Source organism: Ictidomys tridecemlineatus, chromosome 12 (assembly GCF_052094955.1).
Source record: "Ictidomys tridecemlineatus isolate mIctTri1 chromosome 12, mIctTri1.hap1, whole genome shotgun sequence".
NCBI classification, from domain to species: Eukaryota; Metazoa; Chordata; class Mammalia; order Rodentia; family Sciuridae; genus Ictidomys; species Ictidomys tridecemlineatus.
The window spans coordinates 114,669,867-114,697,849 of NC_135488.1; the positions used below are offsets into that span (position 1 = coordinate 114,669,867).

A 27,983-nucleotide genomic window follows, 5' to 3' on the forward strand; every position below is an offset into this window, starting at 1 on the left:
GGTAAGTCTGTAGAGAAATTCAGTCTCCGGCCACTCTTCCACTGAAGCACTAGGTCAAAATCAGGACTGAGGTTACCATATTTGTGTCAGGCATGTATCTACTTGTCAGATACCAGTCTAGAAAACAGAACATGCCATTTATTTGTGAGTTGAAGTTGATTCCATGATTTTTGGAAAACAGTAATGCTTTGGGTAGTGGAAATCATCACCAAAACAGATCTTCTGTGGGAGAACTAAAAAGTTGGTGTAAATGAAATTTTCAGGTGTATTTGCTGGTAGGGTTAAGCCAGGATGCTGGTGCTAAAAATTTTATATTTTAAAAATACATTCAAACCATGTACCATTAGTCTTTTGTCACTCATCAGTAATATGAAAAAAGAAATACATGATCTTGCAGTATGTTGTAGACTATTAATGTTTAGGCTGTTGTCTTAGTCCCTTACTGTTGCTATAACAGAATGTCTGAGACTGGGTAATTTATCAATAATAGAGGTTTTTGTTTTTGGTGGATTCTAGGGATTGAACCTAGGGATACTTAACCACTGATCCACATGCCTAACCCTTGTTTTACTTTTTATTTTGAGATAGGTCCTGGCTAAATTGATGAGGTTGGCCTTGAACTTTCAGTCCTCCTGCCTCAGCCTCCCAAGTTGCTAGGGTTACTGGCGTTACTCATGGTTCTGAAAACTGGGAAATTCAAGAGTATGGTGCTGGCATTTCCTTGGCCTTGTAGCCTTCTTTTTATTTATTTATTTATTCATTTTTATTTTTTTTATTGGTTGTTCAAAACATTACATAGCTCATGATATATCATCTTTCATACATTTGACTCAATTGGGTTATGAACTCCCACCTTGTAGCCTTCTTGCTTAGAACAATATTCTCAGGGTTCATCTATGTTGAAGCATGTACTAGTACTTCATTTCTTTTTATTGTTGAATTACGTTCTATTGTTTGGATATAACATATTTATTCATTCATCAGTTGATGGACGATTAAGGTGTTTCCACTTCTTGGCTATTATTAACAGAGCTACTGTGAACATTCATGAGCAGGTTTTCATGTGGGTATATGTTTTCATTTCTTAAATAATTCTAGGAGTAGGATTGTTAGATCGTATGGTAACTAAAGTTCACATTTTTGTCAACATTTATGAGGATTCACATTTTTGTCAACATTTATGAAGGTTCTGATTTCTCTACATCCTTACCAGAATTTGTCTTTGATTATAGCCATCCTAAAGGATATGAAGTGGTATCTCATTGATTCATATTTCCCTGATGGAGAAACAAGTTTGTTTTGTTTCTGCATTGCTAGAGATCAAACCCAGGGCCTTGTGCATGCTAGGCAAACACTAAACCAGTGAGCTACATCCCCAGCGTAAAATTTAAAATTTTTTTTTTATGCATTCCCCACAAGCTGCCTATTTCTGTTGAGACCATTGTCTTTACAGATAACTATTTTGTAAACATAGGAACATCCTTTTGACTTGGGAAACCTTTGGAACCCGTGAGTTTGATTTACTGGAAATGCAGATTTTTATAAAGTAACTTTCCTGAAACTAAGAAATTTCAGGCATATTGTTGCAAGTTTTTAGTCATCTCTCTTTAAAAATCTTTTTATTTCCTTTTTTATTCATGAAATCTAGTATGGGGGCTGGAGTTGTGGCTCAGTGGTGGAGCGCTTGCCTAGCATGTGTGAGGCACTGGGTTTGATTCTCAGCACCACATAAAAATAAGTGAATAAAATAAAGGTCCATCCACATTTAAAACAGATATTTAAAAAAATTAGTATGACAGACATATCAAATATCTGAATGTTAAAGGAAACTAAAATGGAAATTCCACATTCACAGAAATCTTGTCTGACTTATTGCAAAATTAGTATGCCTTCTAACAGTGCCAGTATACAGTTGGCATTACTTAGAAATTTTTGAATGAATTAATGGAAAAGTACAAGCATATTTTTTTCTGGATCTTCTAAAAGATTTTGTAACTTTCACAAATTAATGCTTTTCCCCATGTACAGATAAAATAATGAGGGATATGAATTTATTCGCATAGAAATCCATGTGATAAAAATAGAAATGATTTATTTTGGGTAAAATGTCCAGTTTACTTAAATGTTATCTAAGAACAAGCAAAGAATGTTGTAAGAGGGCTGGGATTGTGGCTCAGTGGCAGAGCGCTTGCCTAGCATGTATAAAGCCCTGGGTTCCATCCTCAGCACAACATAAAAGTAAATAAAAAATAAAGGTATTGTGTCCATCTACAACTAAAAAAAAATATTAAAAAATAGAACATTGTAAGAATTTAATATTTAGGAGTTTTTATTTTTTCCATCTTGACATGTATACTTTGTGTTTTAGCCACTTTGGAGATTTGTTAATGATACTGAGGACAAAAGAATGTTAGTTTATAAGTCAGAAGATATCAAGAATGTTTCACGTTTACAGTCTCCAAAAGTATGTGGTTATTTAAAAGTGGATAATGAAGAGTTGCTTCCAAAAGGACTGGTAGACAGAGAGCCACCTGAAGGTAAGATTAAAAATATATTTTGAGCTGGGTGTGGGGACATATGCCCATATTTTCAGCTGTCTTAGGCTAGTTTGGGCAAACTTGGGAGACCCTGTCTCTATATAAATAAATAGAATGTTAACAAACTGGGATGTAGCTCCGTGGAAGGGCACTTGTCTAACATGTTCAATCCCTTGTACTGCAAAAAACAAAAACAAAAAGAAGCCATACTTGTATTTTTGAATGACAAGCATATTACAGGTGTCTTTGATAGGAGTGGTTTTTGATTAAAAAAGAAAAGTATCAAGTAACTGTAGTATTTGGTTTAAAAATAGAGTTGTTCAGAAATTCTTACAATTCTTTTTCTGTAATGTTGGAGTATAACAGGAGCAACAATGATTGGTCTTAAAAAGAGATTGGGGATTGGGAAATTAAATGATCTGAGTGAAAATTCTTTATTTGAAGGTACTTAGAAGTGTCAAAATAATACTTTAGAGAAACTATAGGTTAATTAGTTGGGCAAGAAGAGAAATCTGAATTGTGTAGAATACCAGGAAGGTTATCAGCTTTGGGACAGATCTATTTAGAGTCATATAAAGAGCATGACAAGCTGGATGTTGTGGTGCACCCGTGTAATCAGTGATTCAAGAGGTGAGGCAGTAGAATTACAAGTTCAAGGTCAACCTCAGCAACTTATGTTAGGAATGCCCTAAGAAACTTAGACCTTGTCTCAAAATAAAAATGGCTGGGAACCTAGCTCTGTAGTTAAGCATCCCTGGGTTTAATCCCCATACCCAAAACAACAACAAAAAAGACCAATCATCTTCCTATTTCTCTTCATTGTCATTAATTTAAATTTTTTTTTTTTTTTTTTTTTGAGGTGCTGGAGATAGAATCCAGGCCTTCACATGCTAGGTAGCCACCTATCATTGACTGCTTTTTTGGGGTGTGTAGAGGAAAGATCCTGGGGATTGAACCCACAGACACTTTACCCCTGAGCTACAGTCCCAGCCCTTTTTATTAATATTTATTATTATTATTTTTTTAGAAAGAATGAGAGAGGGGGGGGGGAGAGAGAGAGGATTTTTAATATTTATTTTTTAGCATTTGGCGGACACAACATCTTTGTATGTGGTGCTGAGGATAGAACCCGGGCCGCACGCATGGCAGGTGAGCTTGCTACCGCTTGAGCCACATCCCCAGCCCCCTTTTTATTTTTATTTTTATTTTATTTTATTTTTTTTTTAAAGAGAAAGTGAGAGAGGGGGACAGAGAGAGAGAATTTTAACATTTATTTATTTCTTCTTAGTTCTCGGCGGACACAACATCTTTGTTGGTATGTGGTGCTGCTGAGGATCGAACCCGGGCCGCACGCATGCTAGGCGAGCACGCTACCGCTTGAGCCACATCCCAGCCCCCCCTTTTTATTTTTTAAGACAGAGTCTCACTGAGTTTAGGGCTCCACTAAGTTGCTGAAGCTGACCTTGAACTTTTGATCCTTTTGCATCAGCTTCCTAAACCACTGGGATCATAGGCATGCACTGCTACTTCAGGCTTACTGTGCTACTATTAAAAAGACACATCTGGCTGTGTTGCCCAGATCGGCCTTGAAATCCTAGGCTCAGATCCTCCTTCCTCAGCTGGGACTTAGATGTGTGCCATCTTGCCTGATTTATTGTCCTCATTTATGAAGACCTAAGATGGTATTACTTGCATAGTAGTATATAAATAAATTCCTAAGAAGTTTATTTAATAAGAAAGATGTCCTATTAACACAAACTAATTTTTAAAAATTCTTGTGTTACAAAGTTGAAGGTTTTAGCTATATGTGTACAGAGTTCTATAAAAAGTGTATTGATGGCTTTGCCTCTACTTGGTTTTTTAAAGTACCCCAGACTGGTGAGTGGAGCCACATAGACACTTGAATATGTTTCTGTATCTTACATATATAACATGTGTATGATTATGTTTGTGCTTCTACATGTTTAAATATATTTTGCCTGTGAAGATATATAAGCATTTATCATAAGGCTTATTTGTCTGGAGGAGGCATTGATGACTTGAGAAATATCTCCAAGTCCCCATGGTTGCTGATTTTTAATGTATAATTAACTTTTTTTTTTTTTTGGTACCAGGGATTGAATCCAATGGTGCTTAACCACTGAGTAATATCTACACCCCCCTTTTTTTTAATATTAGTTTTTAGTTGTAGGTGGACAGAATATCTTTATTTCATTTTTTTTAATGCAGTGCTGATGTTCGAACCCAGTGCCCCACGTGTGCTAGGCAAGCACTCTACCACTGAGCCATGACCCCAGCCCTCTGCAGCTTGAGTCTTGCTAGATTGCTTAGGGTCTAAATTGCTGAGGCTAGTTTGGAACTTGCCTCAGCCTTCTCAGTCTCTAGAATTACATGCCTGCACTACTACGTCCAGCTTGACTTTTTTTTTGGTACTGGGGTTGAACCCTGGAACACTTACCACTGGGCCACATCATCAGTCCTTTTTATTGTTTATTTTGAAACAGGGTTTTGCTAAGTTGCTTAGGGCCCTGCTTAAATTGCTCAGGCTACCCTCAAACTTGTGGTCCTCCTGCCTCAGCCTCCAGAGTTCCTGGGATTCACAGGTATGCACCACCATGCCTTACTTACCTTGACATTTTTACTATTAGAAAACAACAACTTCATAGCCTCAATATTTATTTTATTTTATTAAGCACTTTTTAAGTTTTTCACATTTTAAAAATTAAGGAGGCACTTTTTCTTAGTTTATTTTGTTTTGTGTTGTTTTTTTGTGTGGTGGCAAGAAATTGAATCCAGGACCTTATGCATGCTAGGAAAGCATTTTACCACTGAGCCATGTTCCCAGTTGCCCTGCAATTTAAAAACCTGATATTTTGAGCTGAGCGCTGTGATACAAGCCTATAATCCCAGTGATCTGTGAGCCTGAGGCAGAAGGATTTAAAGTTCGAGACCAGCCTCAGTGTTTTAGGCCTTCAGTAATGTATCGAGTAGTAGCCCATTGGTAAAGTGCCCCTGGTTTCAGTCCCCATTGCCAAAATGACAAAACAAAAAGAAAAGAAAAAAAAACCCTCTTATATTTTATTTTGCTTTTCTGCTTTCCTCCAAATTCAAGATACCTTCAAGGCTCCCAAGCTCAAATAATGTTGTTTCAGAATAACTAGATTTGAAGTGTTATTGTAAAAATGCCCTCCTTGTTTTGATGAATTTTGATTTAATAGTGCATACAAATTCATATTAGAGTTTGTTCATCGAGTGAAGAGAAGAGCTGATCCTAATCCCATGAAGAACACTTGTAAATTATTGGTGGTAGCAGATCATCGCTTTTATAAATACATGGGCAGAGGGGAAGAAAGCACCACTACCAATTACTTAGTAAGTATTTGATATTGCATGAGGTAAAAAGTTTATGTAAGTGGGTAAATTCCTTTAAGAGAAGTTTCCTGTAATTTTCAACTTAATGGTTTCATTTTCTGAGTTTTTTACATTATTACTACATGGAAACTTTAGTTTCAAATTTATGAAAACCTGTTTTTCTTTTGAACTAATATTTTTTGCACATTGGAATTTTTATGCATATTGGGGAAAGGTCATAATATGTACTTTGTTTATACAAATGAGCTCTTTTTTTTTTTTTTGGTACTGGGGATTGAACTCCAGCATTCAACCACTGAGCCACATCCCTAGCCCTATTTTGTATTTTATTTAGAGACAGGGTCTCACTGAGTTGCTTAGTGCCTTGCTGTTGCTAAGGCTGGCTTTGAAAACTCTATCTTCCTGTCTCAACCTCCCCAGCCTCTGGGATTACAGGTGTGCGCCACCATGCTTGGCTACAAATAAGCTTTTTTAAAAAATCACCACCATAGTGGCATGAGCCTGTAGTATCACATTTATGGATTTATACTTTAAAGTCAAAAAACTATTTTTTGTGAACCTGTGTTTTTTTTTTTTTCCTTTTCCTTATATGTATATTTCAGAGCAGTCAGTTTGGTTCATGTCATGTTAAAGAGCCAATCACATAAGTACATGAAATAGGTAGGACTTTTATGGTCATAATTAACTAGAGCAGAGATATGAAGGAAGATTAAAGAAAGGATACTGGATTTTTTTTTTTTTTTTTACCCCCAGTTCTTGGGATCAAACTCAGAGCTTGGTGCATGCTAGGGAAGTGCTCTTCCACTGAGCAATATCCTCATCACGTCTGTGAACTTTGAAGCATCAGATAGTGTAGTTTTAAAATCAAGGAACTCATTTTTCGTTGACATTTTTTGTTAGTATGACCTCATTCATCATGATAACTCAGCATTGACCAAAATTTTACTCAGGGTATAAAAAGAGAATGGGGCTATTCATGAACCAACAAACAGACTAAGGCAGTAAAGACGTCTTTCTTATTGCCTTGCTCTCCCTGGTCTCCATTTTATTTTTACCCTCCCTCACTCTTCTTTCCCTTCTCTTCCATATCAAGTGAATGAATTTATTATGAAAATAGTAGGAGTCATTGCCATTCTTGTTTCTTAGCAAGAGAAATCAGTGGAAAAGCTTCTCTCTTAATCTGGGTTTTGTATTAAGGAGCTCCTCTGGTCTCATTTCTTTGTTACACTGTGAATGAATACAATGAAAGGTCTAGTTTTTTAAAAAATTATATTTCTTATGGATACTTGTAAGCAAAGAACAGTTTCTTAGACCTGTAACTTGCCTTATTGTTGCCAGAACTAACTTCGCAATCTGGATTTTGAACACTAGAATGTTCTCTTTGAGAACAGATGGGTAATTAGCATTTTGTCTTTCTTGGTGATTGTGCTCCTCCCTCAATCTTCCCAAATCAGAACAGAGTAGGAATGGTGCAGTGTACCTCATTCCTCCTGCTCTCTCCGTGCCAAACTTTGTGGAATGCAGGTTGGAGAGCAGCTGACTGTTGCTGCCTTTTTACCTGTTCTGGGAAGGCATTGAAGGTACTTGTCAAGGGCCAGAGTGAAGACAGAGTACTTCTAAGAAGGGAATAATTTTAGGCAGTCAGTTGACACTTAAATTTCATTTTTATAGTTGGTAGAAATGGTAGGTTGTTAATTTCTTTGTTTTATGATAATGGGGATTGAACCCAGGGTCGCTTTACCACTCAGCTGTACCCTTAATCTTTTTTATTTTTCATTTTGAGACAGGATCTCACTTAGTTGCATAGGACCCACCAAGTTGCTGAGGCTGACTTGCAGTATTCCGGCCTCAGTCTCTCGAGTTGCTGGGATACTACTGTGTCTGGAAGGAATGGTAGATATGTAAAAAGTTGATATTTCAATTCTGTATGTAGTCAGTTACCTAAAGTTTGGGATAAACTTTAATGCTGTTTTATTCTGGTAACAGCACTTTTAAGTTTAGGGCTAAGAATAATTTTTTTGAGTAAAGCCATCAGTGATAAAGATTAACATCTTAATGCTAGTTTCTGTAATTAGTAGGACCATGTGCCATGGCATTTTCTCTAAACTGAATTTATCCTTGAACATTGTTCTAGTACAATGCAAAAAATGGTAAAGATCTACACAATGTCTTTTTCTTTTATACACACAGATAGAGCTAATTGACAGAGTTGATGACATCTATCGGAACACTTCGTGGGATAATGCGGGTTTTAAAGGTTATGGAATACAGATAGAGCAGGTATTTATCAATAGACATGGCCTTCTGTTACTTGGTAAATTTATATGGAGTAAACATTTGTATTCAAACCCAAAAATTTATCTTTGTCATTAATCATAACTAAATATTCTCAAATGCTAGTGTTTTTTTTTTCTGATAAATTGTGCAGTGTTTTTTTTTTTTTTTTTTTTTTTTTTTTTTTTTTAGAGAGAGTGAGAGAGGAGAGGGAGAGAGAGAGAGAGAGAGAGAGAGAGAGAGAATTTTTAATCTTTATTTTTTAGTTCTCGGCGGACACAACATCTTTGTTGGTATGTGGTGCTGAGGATCGAACCCGGGCCGCACGCATGCCAGGCGAGCGCGCTACCGCTTGAGCCACATCCCCAGCCCTGTGCAGTGTTTTAATATTAATTCAAGATTATGAAATTTTCTGTCCTGAGGCTCTTTTTTGTTGTTGTTGTTTGTTATTTTAAATATTTTGTTGTAGTTGGAGACAATACCTTTATTTTATTTATTTAATATTTAGTTTTTAGTTGTAACTAGACACAATTTCTTTATTTTATTTATTTATTTTTATGTGGTGCTGAGGATCAAACCCAGTGCCCCACATGTGCTAGGTGAGCACTCTACTGCTAAACCCCAGCCCCAGCCCCTGAGGCTGTTTTTGTCAGGAAGACTTTTTATGACACTTTTTTAAAAAGGTATTATTGTGATGAACACAATATCTTTATTTATTTTTATTTGGTGCTGGGGAATCAAACCTAGTGCTTCACACATGCAAGGCAGGTGCTCTACCAAAGAGCCACAACCCCAACTTGACACTTTTTTGTGTGTGTTTGTGTGTGCTGGGAATTGAATCTGGGGTACTTTATCACTGAACTATATCATTTGCTCCTTTTATTTATTTATTTTTTGTACTGGAGGATTGAACCCAGGGTCTTATGAATGCGAGGCAAGCACTCTACCGACTGAGCTATAGTTCCCCCTGCTCTTTCTATTTTTATTTATTTATTTATTTATTTTTAGAGGGAGAATTTTTTAATATTTATTTTTTAGTTTTCGGCAGACACAACATCTTTGTTTGTATGTGGTGCTGAGGATCGAATCTGGGCCACACGCATGCCAGGCGAGCGTGCTGCTGCTTGAGCCACATCCCCAGCCCCTGCTCTTTTTATTTTTTGAGACAAGGTCTTGCTCAGTTACTGAGAGCCTCACTTATTTGCTGAGTCTGGCCTCAAACTTTTGATCCTTCTGCCTCAGCCTCCTGACTTGCAGGGGTTACAAGGGTGCTCCATCACGCCTAGCAATTCATCCTCTGATTATGCTTCATTCTTTAATAAAAATTCTAGCATATATTTTTTAACTAGTCAGAAGAATTACTCAAAAATACTGTATAAGGCATTGATATGTAGAATCATTAGATGCCATTCCCTAAAAGCTGTTAGTAGTATGTACAACAATGTTACACTAATATCATCTTAATTATGTCTTATGGTAAAGCAAATTTTCCAAATTGCTAAGTGTAATTAAAGAAGTTTCTGAAATTGAGTATTGTTTTGCACAAATAGATATTTTATAGGTAAATTATGGGAATCGTATCTATTTTTTCCAGGCTTTCTGTACTAAACCATATTCTTATAGGTTTTATAGTATAGAATTTAGAGTTTTTTTAAAAAAAATTTTGAATTTGTGTGCCATATTTATAAATGTTTAACTTTGTTAGTATTTATATAAAACTAAGAGAATTATTTTTTCCTTTTCCATTCTTTTTTCTATTTTGCATTTTCTTTTTAAGTTATTTGAATAGGTAATGTATACACAGTACACAAACCGTGAAAAGTAAGTCTCCATAACTTCTCTTCATTGTCAAAACAGTTCCTTTTCTCTGAGACATTCACATCACTGGTTTCATGTGCACCTTCCTAGAGATGCTGTATGTAGTATGTACTGTGTGTGTGTGTGTGTGTGTGTGTGTGTTAGTCTGCATTTGACACAGTGGCAGTGTGCTGTACTCTTTTGTTCCTTGCCTTTTCATTTCTCAGTATGTTGGAGATTATTCCATATTGGTGCATATAAAGTGGCCTTCCTTGTTTTCAATTGGCTTTGTCTTGTTCAAGTTTTCAAGAACCAATAAATAAAGTTACTTTTTGCCTTAGGAACTTGGAAGCAATTGAAGAACATAGGAGACAAAAATATTAACTTCTTTAATCCTTAAAAGATGGATTGGAGAATGTGATTTAGATGTGCAGTCTTGGTGGGCTTCTAGATAGGTTCCTCTTTAAGAGTTGACCCTGACCACCCACTGCCAAAGCTGCAGAGCTTCTCCCTAGTGGAGAAGTGGTGGTAGTGCAGACCAGAATGGGCTGTCTATGCAAACAGGCAGAGAACAGAGACACAGAAACCATTAAGCTGAGTATGACTTCGTTCTTTTTTGCAAACTCACTAATCAGAGTGAGTTCCTTTCTTTTCTTGTTAGGTTTAATATGAATGTGTCTGAAATGCATATACAAAGAGAAGGCTGTGTTCTTTATAGTGTTTTATTCCTGTGGCATACTAAGTGATATACATCTTATTCTTCATTTCTATTTTATTGACTATAGTCGTAATAAATATTTTGGGCTCATGTAACCCAAGTTCTCATTTTTTCTGAATAAATGTAGAGGAAAAATATAACAGAAATATAGAGAATATTAAAATCTAGTACATTTATAACAATTTTAAATAGCTCATTTACTTGTGCTTTCCATATCATGCTTTTCAGTTTGATTTAAATGTTGAGTAATAGAACTGAAGAGTTTTTGGAATTTTGGTTATAAAACATTTTTTCTGGCACGGTAGACAGACTTTTGAGTGGATAAAATAATTTAGTATCTAGAGTCTTGTGACTTTTTTTGGAAATGTTCTAAGTATATTCTCTCTTTAAGTATAGATTCGCATTCTCAAGTCGCCACAAGAGGTAAAACCTGGTGAAAGGCACTACAACATGGCAAAAAGTTACCCAAATGAAGACAAGGATGCTTGGGATGTGAAGATGTTGCTAGAGGTGAGTTGGAGGATCCTGACACGATCCTCCTAATAGCACTGGGATTTCTGATATGTAGATTGTATCTGCACTAATGAAGGGACATATTAGAAAAGAGTGGTGGACCAGGAGCAGCCTCCTGCGGTTCCAACAGTGACTCCATGTCCTAGATTAACTGGTCAAAAATCTGAAGAGGAAAAATGCTATGAAGCAGTGCCTTTTAATCTTAATATCTTCCAAAATTTAATAAGCTGCAGTGGCTCTTCTCTGGGAAGTAGCATAAGTACCCAATAAATAGATTTTACTTATTTTTTTTTTTTTGCATTGTGTTGTTAGCTCAGGTCTCTCTGAAGTTTGTCAATGGATCTCTTACGGCAGTAATTATCAAATAGGCTGTGCACGTGTATTGAACAGTAGAAATATAACTTGGAAACCTGAAAATTTTCTGTAGGAATTTAAAATTTTTGTTCTGGTAATAAATTTAGATAGTTAAACATTCTTATAATGTGGATTCTTTCCTTAAGATTCTGCCACATGATTTCAATGTCTTGAGTTTGTGTGCTGTTGCTTTGTTGTAAATTGAACTATGAAGTGATAGTGTTTTATTCTTTAATGTATTGGGCAATGTATTAATTTCCCACAGCTATTCTAACAGATTGCTATAAATTTAGCAGCTAAAGAACAGTTTTCTTTTTTTTTTTTTGGTATCAGGGATTGAACCCAGGGATGCTTAACCACTGAGCCAGATTCCCCAGCCTTTTTATTGTTTGAGACAGGGTCTCACTAGTTGCTAGGGCCTCTCTAAGTTGCTTAGGCTGTCTTTGAACAGAACTTTTTTTTTTTAATCTTATAGTTTCCATGGGTTAGTACAGGCATAGTGTGGTTCATCTGGATTCTCTGTTTAGGGTCTAATGAGGCTAAAATTAAGTTTTTGAAGCTTGATAGAATTAAAGGCTATTATCAATTTTTTAACAAGATTGAGAACCAAAATGTGCTGTGTCTATATACTCTTGGCATACCTTATCTAATTCGATCTGCAAACCACCCTGAGAGTTAGGTTAAGATCCACCGTTATTTTGTAAAGAGTTATAGCTCAGCATATGTATGAGTCAACTTCAGCTGCTATAACAAGCTCTACAGACTGGCTGCTTAAAAAATAGGCATTTATTTCCTTAGTTCTGGAGGTTGTAAGTTCAAGATCAAAGTGTTTTCAGAGTTGTTTTTTCTGAAGCCCCTCTCCTTGGCATTTATTTATATGTTGTTCTTTTTCTGTGTCCTCATATGATCTTCCCTTTGTCTTTTTCCTAACTTCTTTCTCATAAGGACTCCAGTCATGCTGGATTAGGGCTATTTAGATGACCTCATTTTACCTTAATTACTGCTTTAAAGGTGCTCTGTCCAAATATAGTTCATTCTGAGTTATAGGAGGTTAAGACTTCAATATGTGAATTTTGAAGTGGCTACAGGTCAGCCCATTGAACCTGTTCCTGCCAGGTGCGGTGGAGCACACCTGTAATCCCAGCAGCTTGGGAGGCATCGAGAGATTTCATAGCCAGCCTCAGCAATTTAGTGGGGCCCTGAGCAGTTCAGATGCTCCTTGACAGGAGCAATGAGAGATTTCAAAGCCAGCCTCAGCAATTTAGTGGGGCCCTGAGCAGTTCAGTGTGGCCTTATCTCTAAATAAAACATAAAATGAGGCCGGGGATGTGGCTCAGTGGTCAAGTGTCCCTGAGTTCAATCCTCCGTACCTGTCACCCCTCAAAATGACCTATTCCTAGTGAGTCCTACAACTAGCAATGGCAGAAATAGATGTGAGCAGCTAGATCTCCTAACTACTGGAACAGCCAAACCATGTCACCTTCCTGGTTTCTGTGGTTCTCTGGATAGCTCAGGCTCTGGAGGATCCGGAGGGAAGCACAACTGTTCACAGGTACTCCTTTCCAGTGCTCTCCCCAGTCTCCTAGAAGAAGATTTCCAAAAGTCTCACCCTCTTACATAGAGCTGTCAGAATCCCAGGCTGTACATTCTTCATTTCTCATACAGGGTTCTCTTACTTTCACTTCTAATGTTTTTAGAAGCCTTTTTTTTTTTTGTACTAGGATTGAACCCAGAGGTGCTTAACCACTAAGCCATATCCCTAACCCTTTTTTAAAATTTTGAGTCAGGGTCTTACTAAGTTGCTGAGGATGGCCTCCAACTTGAATTCTCCTGCTTTCTGAGCCACTGGGATTACAGGCATGTGTCACAGAAACGTAAACACCAGAAGACAAGGGAGCAGGGCTTTCAAATGCTGAAGCAGCAAACATACCCAGCTACATGATCAACTATGCTCATTCCCAAGCAGCCTCATTCCCAGATACACAAAACCCCAAGAATTTACATCCCATGGACCTATTCTTAGGAGGCTCCTTGAGTATTTAACAAAACAAGGCATAGATCAAGAACAAAACACAGGGTCCAGATAGCAAGAGAGTATAGGATGCCTTAAAATGCGCTTCAGGCAATTTAAAAAAATCATGATTTTTTAAAAACTTAGAGTGTTTAAACTGTTATGGTAGAAATTTGAGACACTTTATTGCTGACCTATATCCCTAGTCTTTTTTGTTTGTTTGGTTTGAGACAGGTTCTGTTGTGTTACTGAGGCTGGCCTTGAACTTATGGTCCTTATCGTAGAAGTTTTTGGAATAGTGTGATAACCATCTTTGACTGAAGGAAAAAAGTCTTTACAGACTTATAGTGTTGATTAAATACTTTAAAATGTTTAGTACATAAACTAGATATTTATACTTTTCTGTAAGTTTTTATTTATAACTCTTTCATCTTATAAAATATAAAAAGTTAAAAGTCTTCCCCAACTCAAATAAGTAAATAAAAGTAAAATATACATTACTATTAACCAGTAGAACAATCCTTGAAATACTTTAGAATTGTTTGTTTTGATATGAGGGCTGCAGTCCCCCTGCAGAGTTGGAGTACATTGGGTCCTGGACTATAGGCCTTCAGTACACTCCATGGAGAAGCAGTGAGTTTTGAAAACGCTCCCAAGCCTTTCCTTTTGTGCTCCTCCATCCCCAGATGGTATGAACCCCAGGGAAAAGCAGTGTGCTGCATGAGAGTGGGGGTGTTCATTAGAACTGTGACCAGACTTGGTGTTCTTCTGGAGTATTGAGTTGTCATTATCTCTTAGTTAGATATGATTGCTAATTTAATACAGAATTTTTTTTTTTCCCCGTTGAAGCAATTTAGCTTTGATATAGCTGAAGAAGCATCTAAAGTCTGCCTGGCACACCTTTTCACATATCAGGATTTCGATATGGGAACTCTTGGATTAGCTTATGTTGGTTCTCCCAGAGCAAACAGTCATGGAGGTGTTTGTCCAAAAGGTAAGTTTTCCCATTGGCCTTGTGAATGTGTTGCTGGAATGGTAAACTGACTGGATTACATTATTATTCTATACTTAATACATAATTCTTGTTTATGTTTCCTTTTGCTTTTAGCTTGGAATAGTAAATTTTCTTACATTATAATTCTGTATTTAATTTTTATATGTTTCCTTTTGCCTTTAGCTTATTATAGTCCAGTTGGGAAGAAAAATATCTACTTGAATAGTGGTTTGACCAGCACAAAAAATTATGGTAAAACCATCCTTACAAAGGTATGTCCTTTGATCTTTTTAAAAGGATAGATTTGGAGTTTTGGGTGTTAGACCTTCTGTTATATATTTACATAAGGGTCTTTAAAGGGAAGAGTATGTAATGTTTTTAATTTCTGCCTAAAAGAAATACATGTTTTCTGGAGAAATAATGAGAGCTTAAAAAACTATATAAAGGGGGATGGGGTTGTGGCTCAGGGGTAGAGCGCTCGCCTAGTACTTGTGAGGCCCTGGGTTCAATCCCCAGCACCACATAAAAATAAATAAATAAAATAAAGGTATTGTGTTCAACTACAACTGAAAAAAAAAAAAACTATAAAGAATAAAATGACTTGCCAGCTTCTTTCCAGGCACGTCTGGATTGTGTGTTTCTTAACCCTGCCCTCTCAGGTCCTTTGTCCTACAGCTCCTCTTGGGGCTCCTGGTGTTGGGCTGCAGCGCAGCTGTCATTTTAAGGCATCCAGTAGTCTCTTGCTGTCTGGACTCTGTGTTTTGTTTCTTGATCTACGCCTTGTTTTGTTATATTCTCAACAAGCCTCCTAAGAATAGGTCCATGGGATATAAATTCTTGGGATTTTGTTTATCTGGGAATGAGCATAGTTGATCATGTGGCTGGGTGTGTTTGTTGCTTCAGCATTTGAAAGCCCTGCTCCCTTGTCTTCTGGTGTTTATGTTTCTGTTAAAGAGTCTGAGTGTTTGGCTTTTGCATGTGACCTATTTTTCTCTAGAAGATTTTCAGATCTTGTTTATGTGTAAATATATCTGTTCAGAGTCTGTTTTTCTACCAATAATAGAAAACTTAAAAACTGTGGCATAAATAAGGGGTTCTTTGTCTCAGTGAGAAGCAGAGAGTCTTCTCCAGGTGGCATTGCAACTGAGAGTTGCTTATCAGAGCCTTAGGTTTTCTGACTTGCTTTCAGCTGTTCTAAGCACAAGTCCTTTGTCCTTGTTTTGTCATCTTATGGTCACAGATGGTTCTCTCTTATGTTAGAAAAAGGTGGAGAAAGCAATCATAGCTGACCTAATCTGTCCCATTAAAAAAGCTTTTCTAGAAATTTCATTGCCTGGCTTCTTCTCAATCTTCCTGGAAAAAACTGAGTTCCATGAATGCCCATAGTCCTAGAGGAATGGGGCTATTTTAGCTGAGCATATTGCTGCCCAGAACAGAATTAGGGTTCTTTAAGGAAGAAGGGGAGAATATATATTGGTAGAAAAATATCAGTTTCTGATACACTGATATGTTGTCTATAGTGTAATTGGTGTATGGTGTATGTTATTTTTCTCCACTCTGCTGGGCACATGGGCCTTTCAATCTGGAGACTTGTGTCTTTATGTAAAATGTCCTTGTGTTATTTCGTTGATAAATTTTGTCTTTTTTTAGATTCCTTTCAATGTCACCCATTATTTTACTGTCTCAGCTTAATTTCTACAATTGATAGAATACATTATAGTCTGATTGTTATCTTTTGTAGCTCTAATCAAAGGGCTCAGTAGGCCCAGCAGACAGAAGTAACTGATGTTCAGTGTTTTCTTTGCATGGTCCTTAAGGAAGCTGATCTTGTTACGACTCATGAATTGGGACACAATTTTGGAGCAGAACATGATCCTGATGGTCTAGCAGAATGTGCTCCGAATGAGGACCAGGGAGGAAAGTATGTTATGTATCCTATAGCTGTGAGTGGTGACCATGAGAACAATAAGGTATGTGTGGTTTGGAGTCTTTTAATGTGTGTAGGAAAGGAGGTGGCTGTGTGGTTTTCTCAAAATGGCAGCTCAGGGCCTGGGGTTGTGGCTCAGTGGCAGAGCGCTTGCCTTGCACATGTGAGGAACTCACTTCGATACTCAGAAGCACATAAAAATGAACATAGATATTGTGTCCATCTGTAACTAAAAAATGAAAAAAAAAAACTTTAAAAAAAAGAGTTCAAGAAAGTATTCAATTCCTAGGTATTTCCCTAGGGATGGAACTTCAAAATACCTTAAAAAAAAAAAATATATATATATATATATATATATATAAGTTGTTGATACAATACCTTTTTAAATTTTTCTATTTTTATGTGGTGTTGAGGATTGAACTCAGTGCCTCACACGTGCTAGGCAAGCACTCTACCACTGAGCCACAACCCTAGCCCTACAAAGTACCTTGATATGCGGTTGTGTTTTGGGATGAAGCACTTGTTCATCTACTAAAACTGTCATTTGGACATTTTTTGTTGTTGTTTGGTATTACTGGGGATTAAACCCAGAGGTGTGATACCACTGAACTACAACCTCAGTTATGTCCATCCACCTTTTAAAAAGCGGCTTTTTCTCTCTCAAGATGTTTTCAAACTGCAGTAAGCAGTCCATCTATAAGACTATTGAAAGTAAGGCCCAGGAGTGTTTTAAGGAGCGGAGCAACAAGGTGTGTGGGAACTCCAGGGTGGATGAAGGAGAAGAATGTGACCCCGGCATCATGTACCTGAATAATGACACCTGCTGCAATAGCGACTGCACACTGAAACCAGGTGTACAGTGCAGGTGAGAAACACTCCCACATTGAGTCTGGGGGGTTGGTACAATCAGTGTCTGTGTAATAGAAGATTGAAAATACAGGGTTTTAAAACTGTGTGTGTGTATGAGAGAGAAAGAGAGAAGCTTTCTGGAAAGCAGTTTGGCACGATGTAAAAACATTCCTCAACTTGCATGCTTTTCCACCTAGCAGTCCCACAGTTCAGAGAATCTTTTTAAAGGAAGTACATGTACAGGAAGGTGATGTAACAAGGATACAAGCTCATGGCTGTATCCTTTCATAAAAGCAAAATATTGGAAACAATCAAAATTGCCATCCTAGAATATAAATTAATTATCATATATCTATACAATAGAATGATGTTTCTATTTAATGACATAAACTGTGGAGAAAGCAGGTTACAATTAGAAGGTACCAATATTTCCATATTTATGTCCCCTTGATAGACTACAGCCTGGCTTAGGAAGAAACTTTATACTTTATGGTGAATAACTGAAACTAACTTGTGCATATATATTGTGTATTAATGCTATAGATGAGTGCCAACAGGGAGTCGGGTTCTGGCTGCCTAGTGCCATAGCTGTTGATTGCCTGGTAGACCCTGGTTTTTTCTTTCATTTAATTAATGCGTTAATAAAAACCAAGGACACTGAGGTGTTGTAAAGATGATCTCTCTGTATCCTTATTCTTTCCTACTAAAGTGTGGTATTGATGTGCCTTATCTACATTAGGAAGGGGCAGAGGGTGGGCAGGTGACTCTAACTCCAGGGAAGTCTGACTATGCAGGAGTGGTGAGTTAGGCAGGGGTCTTTCCTGTGATGTCGCTGTAACAGCACTGTAGGCGTTTAATGAGGGCCTGTCATTTGAATTGTCTCTGTTCTTCCACAGTGACAGGAACAGTCCTTGCTGTAAGAACTGTCAGTTTGAGACTGCCCAGAAGAAGTGCCAGGAGGCTATTAATGCTACCTGCAAAGGCGTGTCTTACTGCACAGGTAGTGCTTTTGCTGCTCTCTTGGAATACTGTGGTTCAAGTGTGAATGTATATGCTTGAAAAATAAGTGATGTTTGGTTTAGATGAAAGCAACCCCTTAACTCTTGTTGTTTGCCACGTGCTCACTTCTTTCGTGAGAGACACTGTGTTGCAATGTGTCATATACTTGTAGAACTGGTGGACCTGTGTTTTAGTCAGCTTTTTTTCCTTTTGCTCCTGTGACTAAAAGATCTGACCAGAACAATTTTAAAATAGGAAAAGTTTATTTGAGGGCTCATGGTTTCAGAGGTCTTAGTCCGTAGAGGGCAGCTCCATTTCTCAGGACTTGAGGTGAGGCAGAACATCATAGTGGAAGAGTGTGTCAGAGGGAAACAGCTAACATGCTGATCAGGAAGCAGAGAGTCTCCACTTGTCAGATACAAATACATACCCCAAAGCCATACCTCTCCACTTCAGCTACCACTCAGTTAATTCCGATCAGGGGATTAATGCACTGATTGGGTTAAAGCTCTCACAACCCAATCATTTCCCCTCTAAACCTTCTTGCATTGTCTCACTCATGAGCTTTTGGGGGCCACCTCACATCTAAATAATAACAACCTGTCACTCTTATGCTCACTGTTTTTGCCCTCAGGGAACAGCAGTGAGTGTCCACCACCAGGAAATGCTGAAGATGATACAGTTTGCTTGGACCTTGGCAAGTGTAAGGATGGGAAGTGCATCCCCTTCTGTGAGAGGGAGCAGCAGCTGGAGCCCTGTGCGTGCAACGGTGAGCATGGTTTAGCGCTGAGTGCTGCAGCAGGAGGAAATATGGCCTTTGCCTTCTAGATTCTCTATGGAGACCTGGCATGTCAGCTGCTCACAGCTGGTAAAGGTAGTGATGAGAACCAAGTCAGTGACCAGGAGAGCAGGAAGGCAAGGCAGTGTCTACACGCATCTCTGCATTCATACTCTGGCTCTCCACCTACCTGCATGAACTGCCCAGTGGTTCATTTTTAGACCATGTGGCAGTCTTTGGGGTGGGGTAGAAGATTTTTGGGTATGGGTAGAAAACTCTCTTCACCTTTCTCCCACATACAAATCACAAAAGCAGCAGAAGCTGTCTGCATTCCATTGCCATCAAATTAGTAAACTCCTTCACGAACCCAACCAGAGAGCTCATTTCAGAATCTGAACACAGTAGGTGAAATTTTTGCTGCTGTCAGAAAGTCTTGTTCGTCTTTGATCACTGTGGAGCAGTCTGGAATAGGAGCCCTTATGCTGGCCTCACTGTCAGTTTTCAATAAGTTTCAATGCTCTGTTTTTAAGCCTTTGGGTCTGAGAAGAGGCCTTAAGGATAATCAGAAACTGGCTAGATTCTGAGCTTCCTACCGCACTTCAGCCACGGAGTGGATAAGTTGATGGGGGAGTTCTGTTGGATTAATAGTGTTAATAGTAACGGCTGGGAGATCACCATCCACATAATAATGTAAGAGGTTCTGCCAGATAGAAGGAATAACATGTAAGCAAAGAAGAAAGCTGGATGATGTATATACCTGTAATCCCAGTGACTTGGGAGGCTGGGGCAGGAGGATTACAAGGTTGAGGCCATCCCCAGCAACTTACTAAAGTCCTAAGCAACTTAGTGAGACTCTATCTCAAAATAAAAAGGGCTAGGGATGTTGCTCAGTGGTAAAGTTACCCTGGTTCAATACCCAGTACAAAAAAAGAAAGAAAAAATCTGGGGATGTGGCTCAATGGTAGAGTGTTTGCCTACCATACATGATGCCTTGGTTTCCATCCCCAGCACTGAGCAAAAAAAAAAAAAAAAAAAAGACAGAAAACACTTCGTAGATGCCAAGTAAATGATTTATTGAGTGAGTGGTAATAGGCTTGGGGTGCTTTGGAAGAACAGCATCTGAGACACAGTAAATGCCCAATAAATATTTGATAATGATTTGCTTTTTGTGTGTCTTCTAGTTGATTTTCTTCTGAACACAAATTTGGGCTTTCCCCTGGGTCAAATTAAGACTGTTCCTAAATTGCAGTTCTGGGTTAAATTTTGGCATTTCTATTATTTCTGTGTGTATCCACATGGCATCTTTTGTGCCAGGTGCTATCACAGTGGGTCTTGGGGAAGGTGTTATTGAGTGTAGGCTGTGGGCTCATGTTAACTGGCAGGTTGCTCAGCTCCCCACCTGCCCTGCAGGCGGAGAGTTCTGACACTTATGCTGGAGTCAATTGGCTCTATGGAGTGTACTTTAAACTGAGAGGCTGCTTGGGTGCGGTGGCACACACCTGGAACCCAAGTGACTCATGAAGACTGAAACAGGAAGTTTGCAAGTTCAAGGCCATCCTGGGAAATTTAGGGAGACTGTTTTGAAATAAAAAGGGCGGGGTGGGGGATGGGGTTGTGGCTCAGCGGTAGAGTGCTTGCCTAGCATGTGGGAGGCCCTGGGTTCGATCCTCAGCACCACATAAAAATAAATAAAGGTATTGTGTCCAGCTACAACTAAAAAATAATTTTTTTTTTTTTTTTTTTTAAAAAGGACAGAGGATGTAGGTCAGTGGTTATGCATCTTTAGGGTCAATCCCCATTACTGTCAAAACAAAACACACATAACCCTGAGAATCCAGGGATTAAAATCTGCAAGGTAACAAGAATGTTAGGTCAAAGGGACACATTTTAAGAGTATTTCTGAGCACAATTACACATGCCTATAATCCTAATGACTCAGGAAGCTAAGGCAGGAGTATCACAGGTTCATGGCCAACCTCAGCAACTTAGTAAAACCCGTCTCAAACTAAAAATACAGAGGACTAAGGAATGTAGCTTGGTGGTTGAGTATCCCTGTCCAGAAGGGGAGGGTTATTATGAAGGGCTTGAGCAGAGGGAATACTTTATCCTTGTCTTTTAAGAGGGCCTTTTTTTTTTCGGGCGGGGGGGTCTGCTGGGGATTGAACTCAGGGGCACTCAACCACTGAGCCACATCCCCAGCCCTATTTTGTTTTTTATTTAGACACAGGATCTCACTGAGTTGCTTTAGTGCCTCACCTTTTGCTGGGGCTGGCTTTGAATTTGCCATCCTCCTGCCTCAGCCTCCCCAGCCACTGGGATTGGGATTATAGGCGTATGTCACTATGCCTGGCTTAAGGGGGCTTTTAAACAGAAGCCTTGTAGCTTGAGGACTATGAACTTAGAAACTGTTAGGGGATGAATTTGGCTAGTATTATCTTTTGTGTTGGGTGCACTCACACATGGTATGGGGGTTGAACCCAGGATCCTGTATATGCTAGGCAAGTGCTCTACCACTGAGTTACATCCCCAACCCCAGATAGTGTTAGCTTTTGAAATAAAAAAACATGTGTTTGGAAAAGCATGGTCAGAGAAGAGGAGAAGAGGAAGAAACTGGGTGGCAGAGGACTCAGTGTCAGGCATTGTGCTATCTCTGTTTCAGAAACTGACAACTCATGCAAGGTGTGCTGTAGAGACCGTTCTGGCCGGTGTGTACCCTATGTCGACGCTGAGCAAAAGAACCTATTTTTAAGGAAAGGGAAGCCCTGTACAGTAGGGTTTTGTGACATGAATGTGAGTATTTATGTAAAGCTTGTTTTGAAACAGACTGGAAATTCTTATTTCGGATTTGATTTTGCAAATGGCTGGCAATCCTTATGTCTTTCTAACCCACTGCTTGTTTTTATTGGGATTTTAGAGTTATGTATGGGAATTGCTTAAGAAGAAACAGCCAAGTGCTCTCAGGTCACTGGAGCTCAGACTTCCTATAAAGAAGTCTTCTGAACTCAGATGGATAAGACCCTGGGTGGGGACCTTATGGTAAAATTGGTTGGTTTCAGGCCTTGGGTTCTAATAATTGGTTTCCTAAGTTACTTGCAGAATTGACTAAGACTGCAAAATTGTTCACAGTGTGATTCTGAAGCAGGTACTAAGTGAGTAGAAAAGATCAATCCTGCTTTACTTGCCAAAGTCGGTTACAAACTTCATTTCATTTGTGCAGAATGACAGGCAAGGGTTTCAAGATTTAGAGAAGTTGTTCAGGGTGCCTGGCTGTTTCTGACCACTGTATATGTGATCATCTCATCCTTACCAGAAAATGCCTGTCAAGCTGATTTTCTTTTGAGTTTTATCTCCTGGTAATTTTAGTTCACTTATAATAAAACTGGACTAATTGTGAAAACATCATGACAGCAACATCTTACCTTCTTAGGTATTACACTGAAATTATTGTCTTGTGCCCAAGACAGTCCACTACATGATTTAAATGCCCAGTATTTTTTTTTTTTTATAAAGCCATATTGCTTCTAGATGCATTGCTTTAGGGATAATGCTGTATGTTTTCCCTTCGTAGGGCAAATGCGAGAAACGAGTACAGGATGTAATAGAGAGATTTTGGGATTTCATTGACCAGTTGAGCATCAATACTTTTGGTAGGTGATTTCCCCAGATGTGATTTATTTTTTCCCTTCTTCCTTTCCTTCTCTTTGGGATTGAACCCAGGGATACTTGACAACTGAGCTACACCCCCAGCCCTTTTCACTTTTTACTTCAAGACAGTCTAAGTTGCTAAGGCTGGCCTCAAAGTTGGGAATCCTTTTTCCTCATCTTCTCAAGTTGCTGAGAATATAGGCATGTGAACTGAGCTGATTTCTATAACATTAGAAAAGTGTGGTTTCAAAGTTCGTGCTCTCATCCTGCAGAAAATGAAAATATAACAGTTTTGTTGACCAGGATAGTTCACTCATTATAGTTTTGTCCCTGTGTAGCTTGGATATATGAATTTTCAAAGAAGGGAAATACTGTAAATCTGTCTCCTGTTTGATATAAGATTTATTTATTTAAAGGTAGGCATCAGGGGCTGGGGTTGTGGCTCAGTGGCAGAGTGCTTGTCTAGCACACATGAGGCCCTGGGTTCAATCCTCAGCACTACATAAAAATGAAATGGAGATATTGTGTCCACCTACAACTAAAAAATAAATATTAAAAAAAAAATTGCCCTTTAAAAAAAATAAATAAAAGTGGGCATCAGAGGCTTGGGTTGTGGCTCAGTGGTAGAGCGCTTACCTAGCTTGCTTCAGGCACTGGGTTCGATTCTTAGCACCATATACAAATAAATAAAATAAAGGTCCATGAACAACTAAAAAATATTTTTAAAAAAGTGGGCATCCGATTTTGCAAAGCATTGGTATGTATTATGTTCTCAAGGGTACCTAATTTAGAAGTCAGTCACAAAAATAATAGTATCCAAGTGACAAAAACATGGTCTTCTCAAGAAAGGGCTACCAAGTAGTGGCACTGTCAGTACCTAGTATCTTGGCATAGTTACTCACTCTAGGGAGAATGCTGGACACTGCAGTCTCTTCGTCCTCCGGGTGCCAAGGTTGTTTCTCTAATAGCATGTGGTGTGGAAATGGTTGAGTCTAATGCAGGAGCAAGATGTTCGTTCCTCTCAGTACAGGGTGGGTAGTGGTGTCCAGCCATAATAGTCTAAGAGAATTCCCTTGTGATTTGTAAAGTTCTTGGTCAAGACATTCATGTTTGGAATTGTTCACAGGGAAGTTTTTAGCAGACAACATCGTAGGATCTGTCCTGGTTTTCTCCTTGATATTTTGGATTCCTTTCAGTATTCTTGTTCATTGTGTGGTAAGTCACCAATTTTTAAGTAACTAAGCATTTTATTAAAATGTTGAGCAATTCCATGTAACATGTAACTTTTGGAAAAGAAAACTTGTTCTTAGCAAAGTCTGTCCTGATGTTTCTAATGACATTTTTTGATGTTTTCTTAGGAGAGCCTATCATATAGACATCTTAGCTGATGGTCTTTTTTCTTATTTTGTTTGTTTTACTTTCATAAGTAATTTCTTAGGTATTTTACACTTTTACATGCAGACTTATTTAATTGGATTTGCCTGGGACCTTTGAGCAAAGCTTTTTATACAAGAGCATTTTCAGGTTAGCGAGTTATTAACACTAAAAATCAAACGTCGGCATTTCAAAGCTGTTCCTCACATAGTATCCATATAGATTCCTAGCATTGTATAGGGTATTTACATCTTTCCAAAAGTAAGAAGGAGCATTCTTTCCTCTTCTTGCTCAAAATGAGTTAACAGTTATAAATTAATTTGGGCTTTGCTTAAGGAATTCCAGGTACTTTATAAATTTGAGCCTTTTTTCAAACTTTTCTTTGCAAACCCATTCACCTTGCATCTATGGGGAATGGGGGCTCTGTGCTATAGAGATGAGGAAGTCAGATTCAGACTTCCAGACTTATTCTCTGACTCATGCTCACTCTGCTCCTGTGAGCTGAAGAGTTCTAGCATAGCTAGCTCACATGGCAAAGGTGCTTTTCATTCCTACTGGGTTCTCAGACTTAGCAGGTACCTCACTGAACAGCTTTTCCTTAGGGCAGACAGCATGATGGTATGGTATAGGAGCAAACTCTCTGGGGACCATTTCTGCTACAGCAGGGCTTTCTTGAGGTGATGAAGAGCTGTGTCCTTCACAATTGCTTTTACTGGAGTTAAACCTGTTTTATTTACAGTGGAAGTTGTACTAAGGACCGCACAGCTACTCTTGATTTCAGAACAGATTCTGTGACTTGTGGGTTGGTAGATGATGGCTTGTTTCTAGCCACAGAAAACCATCATGGCAGTAGATCTGAGCTGAGACCCTGATTTTTGGTGCTGCCTTGCCTTTGTCACTTGTTATGCTTCAGCCACACACAAGAACCAGAAGAGAGAGCAGATGGCTTTGTATTTAGTCTTCTGCAGAAATATAACAGAAATATAAGGATTGAGGCTCAGCTCCTCCAATAATTTGGTTTCTGTGGATACAGCTGCGAAGAGTGTGAGGCTGTGGGTGGGGCAGTGTGGGGCCAGTGCTGAGAAGGCAAGCATTGCCATCTTGGTCTCCTGCCTGCTGCCCTTGCAGCCAATACTGGTGCATCAGCCTTTTGACTTTGTCCTCAAGATTCCCGTGGTATCTACTCACAGGGTGAGAGTTCTCTTAGAAAAGCAGCACTTAAACCCTACCTTTCCATGCTAATACCAATATTTATGCAGAATAAACATTTCTATTCTTCTGGTAGAACTGTAAAGCTTATGCAAGAAACATGTTCTCATTTAGTGCACCCTGTGACACTTTTATGCCAGGTGGAGGAATGGAACCCAGAGTTGCATGTGTGTTAGACAAGTGCCCCACCTCGGAGCCATACTCCACTCCCATGCTGCCACATTATGGTTCAGTTTCTGAGTTCCTCATTTAATCTTAGGAGGAAAGAATATGTATCCACTGAGGTGTGGGTGTGTAGGAATTGTTTTTTCTTACTATTCCTTTTTTTCTAGGATAAGAAATTGGATAAGCAATATGAATCGCTGTCTCTGTTTAACCCCAGTGTAAGTATACCACATGAAAATAAAGAATAATTTTTGGTTACATGTTGAGATCCTATTAGGCAAAGATCTTCAGTTGACACCAGCAAGAGTCTATGCCTTTACATCTCAGCCCTTTTGGCTAAAAGGATCTAGGTTGCATGTGAACTCTCCTGACAGCAGTGATGTACCTATTAGTTGGGTGGATAGATATTTAGAGGGGAGCCCTGGGCTCCCCTTCCCTACAGCTGTTTGGAGTGCTTTAGCTGTTCAGCACTGACTTGTTTTCAGATCTTTTCCTGTCATAGATCTTTAAAATTGAGTTCTCTTTTGGATGCCTAAATACCAAGTTGTCAGGATATCTGAAAGGTGTTCTGAACTTCTTGGGTTGAGTGAGCCTGATATCTGGCACTTTGCTTTAGCACAAAGGATCACAGTACTGGGCCACTTGATGGGTAAGGTTGGAGCTTAAGAACCTTTGATCTTTTATTCCTATCAATTAAAACCACATCTTTCCAGAATGTTGAGATGTTAAGCAGCATGGATTCGGCCTCAGTTCGAATTATCAAGCCCTTTCCTGCACCCCAGACTCCAGGCCGCCTGCAGCCCCTACAGCCTACCCCTGTGATGCCACCAGTGTCTGCTGCTCCAAAACTGGACCACCAGAGAATGGACACCATCCAAGAAGACCCCAGCACAGACTCACATATGGATGAGGATGGCTTTGAAAAGGACCCCTTCCCTAACAGTGGCACAGCTGCCAAGTCCTTTGAGGATCTCACGGACCATCCAGTCACCAGAAGTGAAAAGGCTGCTTCCTTTAAACTGCAGCGTCAGAATCGTGTGGACAGCAAAGAAACTGAGTGCTAGTGAGGGTCATGTCCTAAGTGATTTTGACTTACACGTGCAAATATTTTTATAAATTTGGCCTAGAAGCATGGCATATATCTTGTGAAGAACTGGGAGGAATAAGGAAATTACTCAACAGCAAATGCTGGCCATGTGTTTGAGCTTCCTTCACATAAGCAGTGCTGTCTAGTTAAGACCCTCTTCCTTTGAAAAGGTCAGGTGAATCTGGCTTATTTTCAGACTTTCAGGTTTTAGTGTTTTTGAGTTTCAAAACAGCCTTTGACCTGGTGGTGCAAAAGCAGAAAATACAGCTGGGTTAGATTACTGTAAATTAACCTTTATGTTGATAACAGCACTGATCTTTTATATACTGTAATGACCCTATGAGGCACTTAGCAGTTATTTGAGAGGACAACTGGAACAATTTTTTTTTTTCAAGTAAAGGCAAAGGAATGAGATAATCTATTATTGCCAAAACGTGGGTGTTTCTAGGTATTACCCAGATCTTTTCACAGCAGGGAGAAAGCTACATCTAAACTTACAAATAATTTGGGTGAATAGGGTTTTTTTTTCCTAAGGCTAGTGCTTTCTAGAATTAAAACAACCTAGTTTATAGTGAAGTTTACAATAGTTAAATATATACATAGCCTGTTAATTTCTCAGGTCTCCGATTTGCTGGGTAGCTTTTCTGTGTTTTATAAGTATCTTCATATATCCCTAATATTGTTTACTATGCGTTTAAAAATTCTTTATCCACAGTACTACAAAATATGATCCAAAAAAACACAGTTGCCTATTGTTAAGTTAGTGGACAAGAGGGTAAATGAGATACTTTTAACCAAAGAACAGGTTGTTTTGAATATGCTGAGATGTGACAAGCCAGGAAAGGGAACACTGCCTGTCCTGGGGCAGGGGTCTGGCCCTACCAGACCTGATACTTCAGAAACCCTTTTTAATTACCCACAAGTAGATGGTCACATGACTTCTTGCCAAGTGCTTCAGGATTCTGGATGGTCTGTTGTTACCGTGTGAAGGATTAAAAAAAAAAAAAAAAATCATAGCCTGAATTCTGATCTTCATAAAATTACTTGTTTTCTCCTGTGAACTAAAATGTGCTTACCAGACAACACATTTTAACCAAGATGACTTGTAAATTTTGAGGGCAGTTAACCAAACTTGTGACAAATCATGCTTTCTTCTCCTGTAAGGACATGTGTTACTCAATGTTATTTGTTACACTAATACTTGAATTTGTACCTTATGGTATTTGCTATCTTTTAACTTGTCAGGATAGTCTTATATTTTAGTTCATAATTTGATACAAGGTGAGTGGGTGTATGTATGAGTGAAACGGTTCTCAGCAGAATGTAAGAAAACTTTTTTTTTAAATAAAATTGTGACTTTTTAAAACAAAAATTGTGTTT

At 38.6% G+C, this 27,983-nt stretch overlaps 2 protein-coding genes across 7 annotated transcripts in view; one reads left to right on the plus strand and one right to left on the minus strand.

The window, feature by feature from the left end:
* Adam17 (ADAM metallopeptidase domain 17) overlaps positions 1 to 27,975 on the plus strand; it is a 51,786-nt gene extending 23,811 nt beyond the window's left edge. For 4 of the 6 annotated variants that reach the window (XM_078029690.1, XM_078029692.1, XM_021727769.3 and 1 more), the window contains 15 exons: positions 2,369 to 2,537; positions 5,776 to 5,909; positions 8,100 to 8,189; positions 11,095 to 11,208; positions 14,426 to 14,570; positions 14,754 to 14,842; positions 16,388 to 16,540; positions 17,163 to 17,362; positions 18,243 to 18,346; positions 18,980 to 19,114; positions 21,783 to 21,913; positions 22,692 to 22,770; positions 23,895 to 23,983; positions 25,684 to 25,734; positions 26,230 to 27,975. In XM_078029690.1, coding sequence (XP_077885816.1) covers positions 2,369 to 2,537; positions 5,776 to 5,909; positions 8,100 to 8,189; positions 11,095 to 11,208; positions 14,426 to 14,570; positions 14,754 to 14,842; positions 16,388 to 16,540; positions 17,163 to 17,362; positions 18,243 to 18,346; positions 18,980 to 19,114; positions 21,783 to 21,913; positions 22,692 to 22,770; positions 23,895 to 23,983; positions 25,684 to 25,734; positions 26,230 to 26,580 — 2,034 coding nt within the window. In that variant the 3' untranslated portion in view covers positions 26,581 to 27,975. Of the gene's footprint in view, positions 1 to 2,368; positions 2,538 to 5,755; positions 5,910 to 8,099; positions 8,190 to 11,094; positions 11,209 to 14,425; positions 14,571 to 14,753; positions 14,843 to 16,387; positions 16,541 to 17,162; positions 17,363 to 18,242; positions 18,347 to 18,979; positions 19,115 to 21,782; positions 21,914 to 22,691; positions 22,771 to 23,894; positions 23,984 to 25,683; positions 25,735 to 26,229 lie in introns of all 6 variants that reach the window. The other 2 variants (XM_078029693.1, XM_078029691.1) reach the window with 2 other exon arrangements.
* Positions 10,045 to 27,983, minus strand: part of Iah1 (isoamyl acetate hydrolyzing esterase 1 (putative)) — a 29,898-nt gene continuing 11,959 nt past the window's right edge. The window contains exon 6 of the mRNA XM_078029700.1: positions 10,045 to 13,147. Within this exon, the coding sequence (XP_077885826.1) occupies positions 13,112 to 13,147 (36 nt within the window). The 3' untranslated portion in view covers positions 10,045 to 13,111. The remainder of the gene's footprint in view (positions 13,148 to 27,983) is intronic.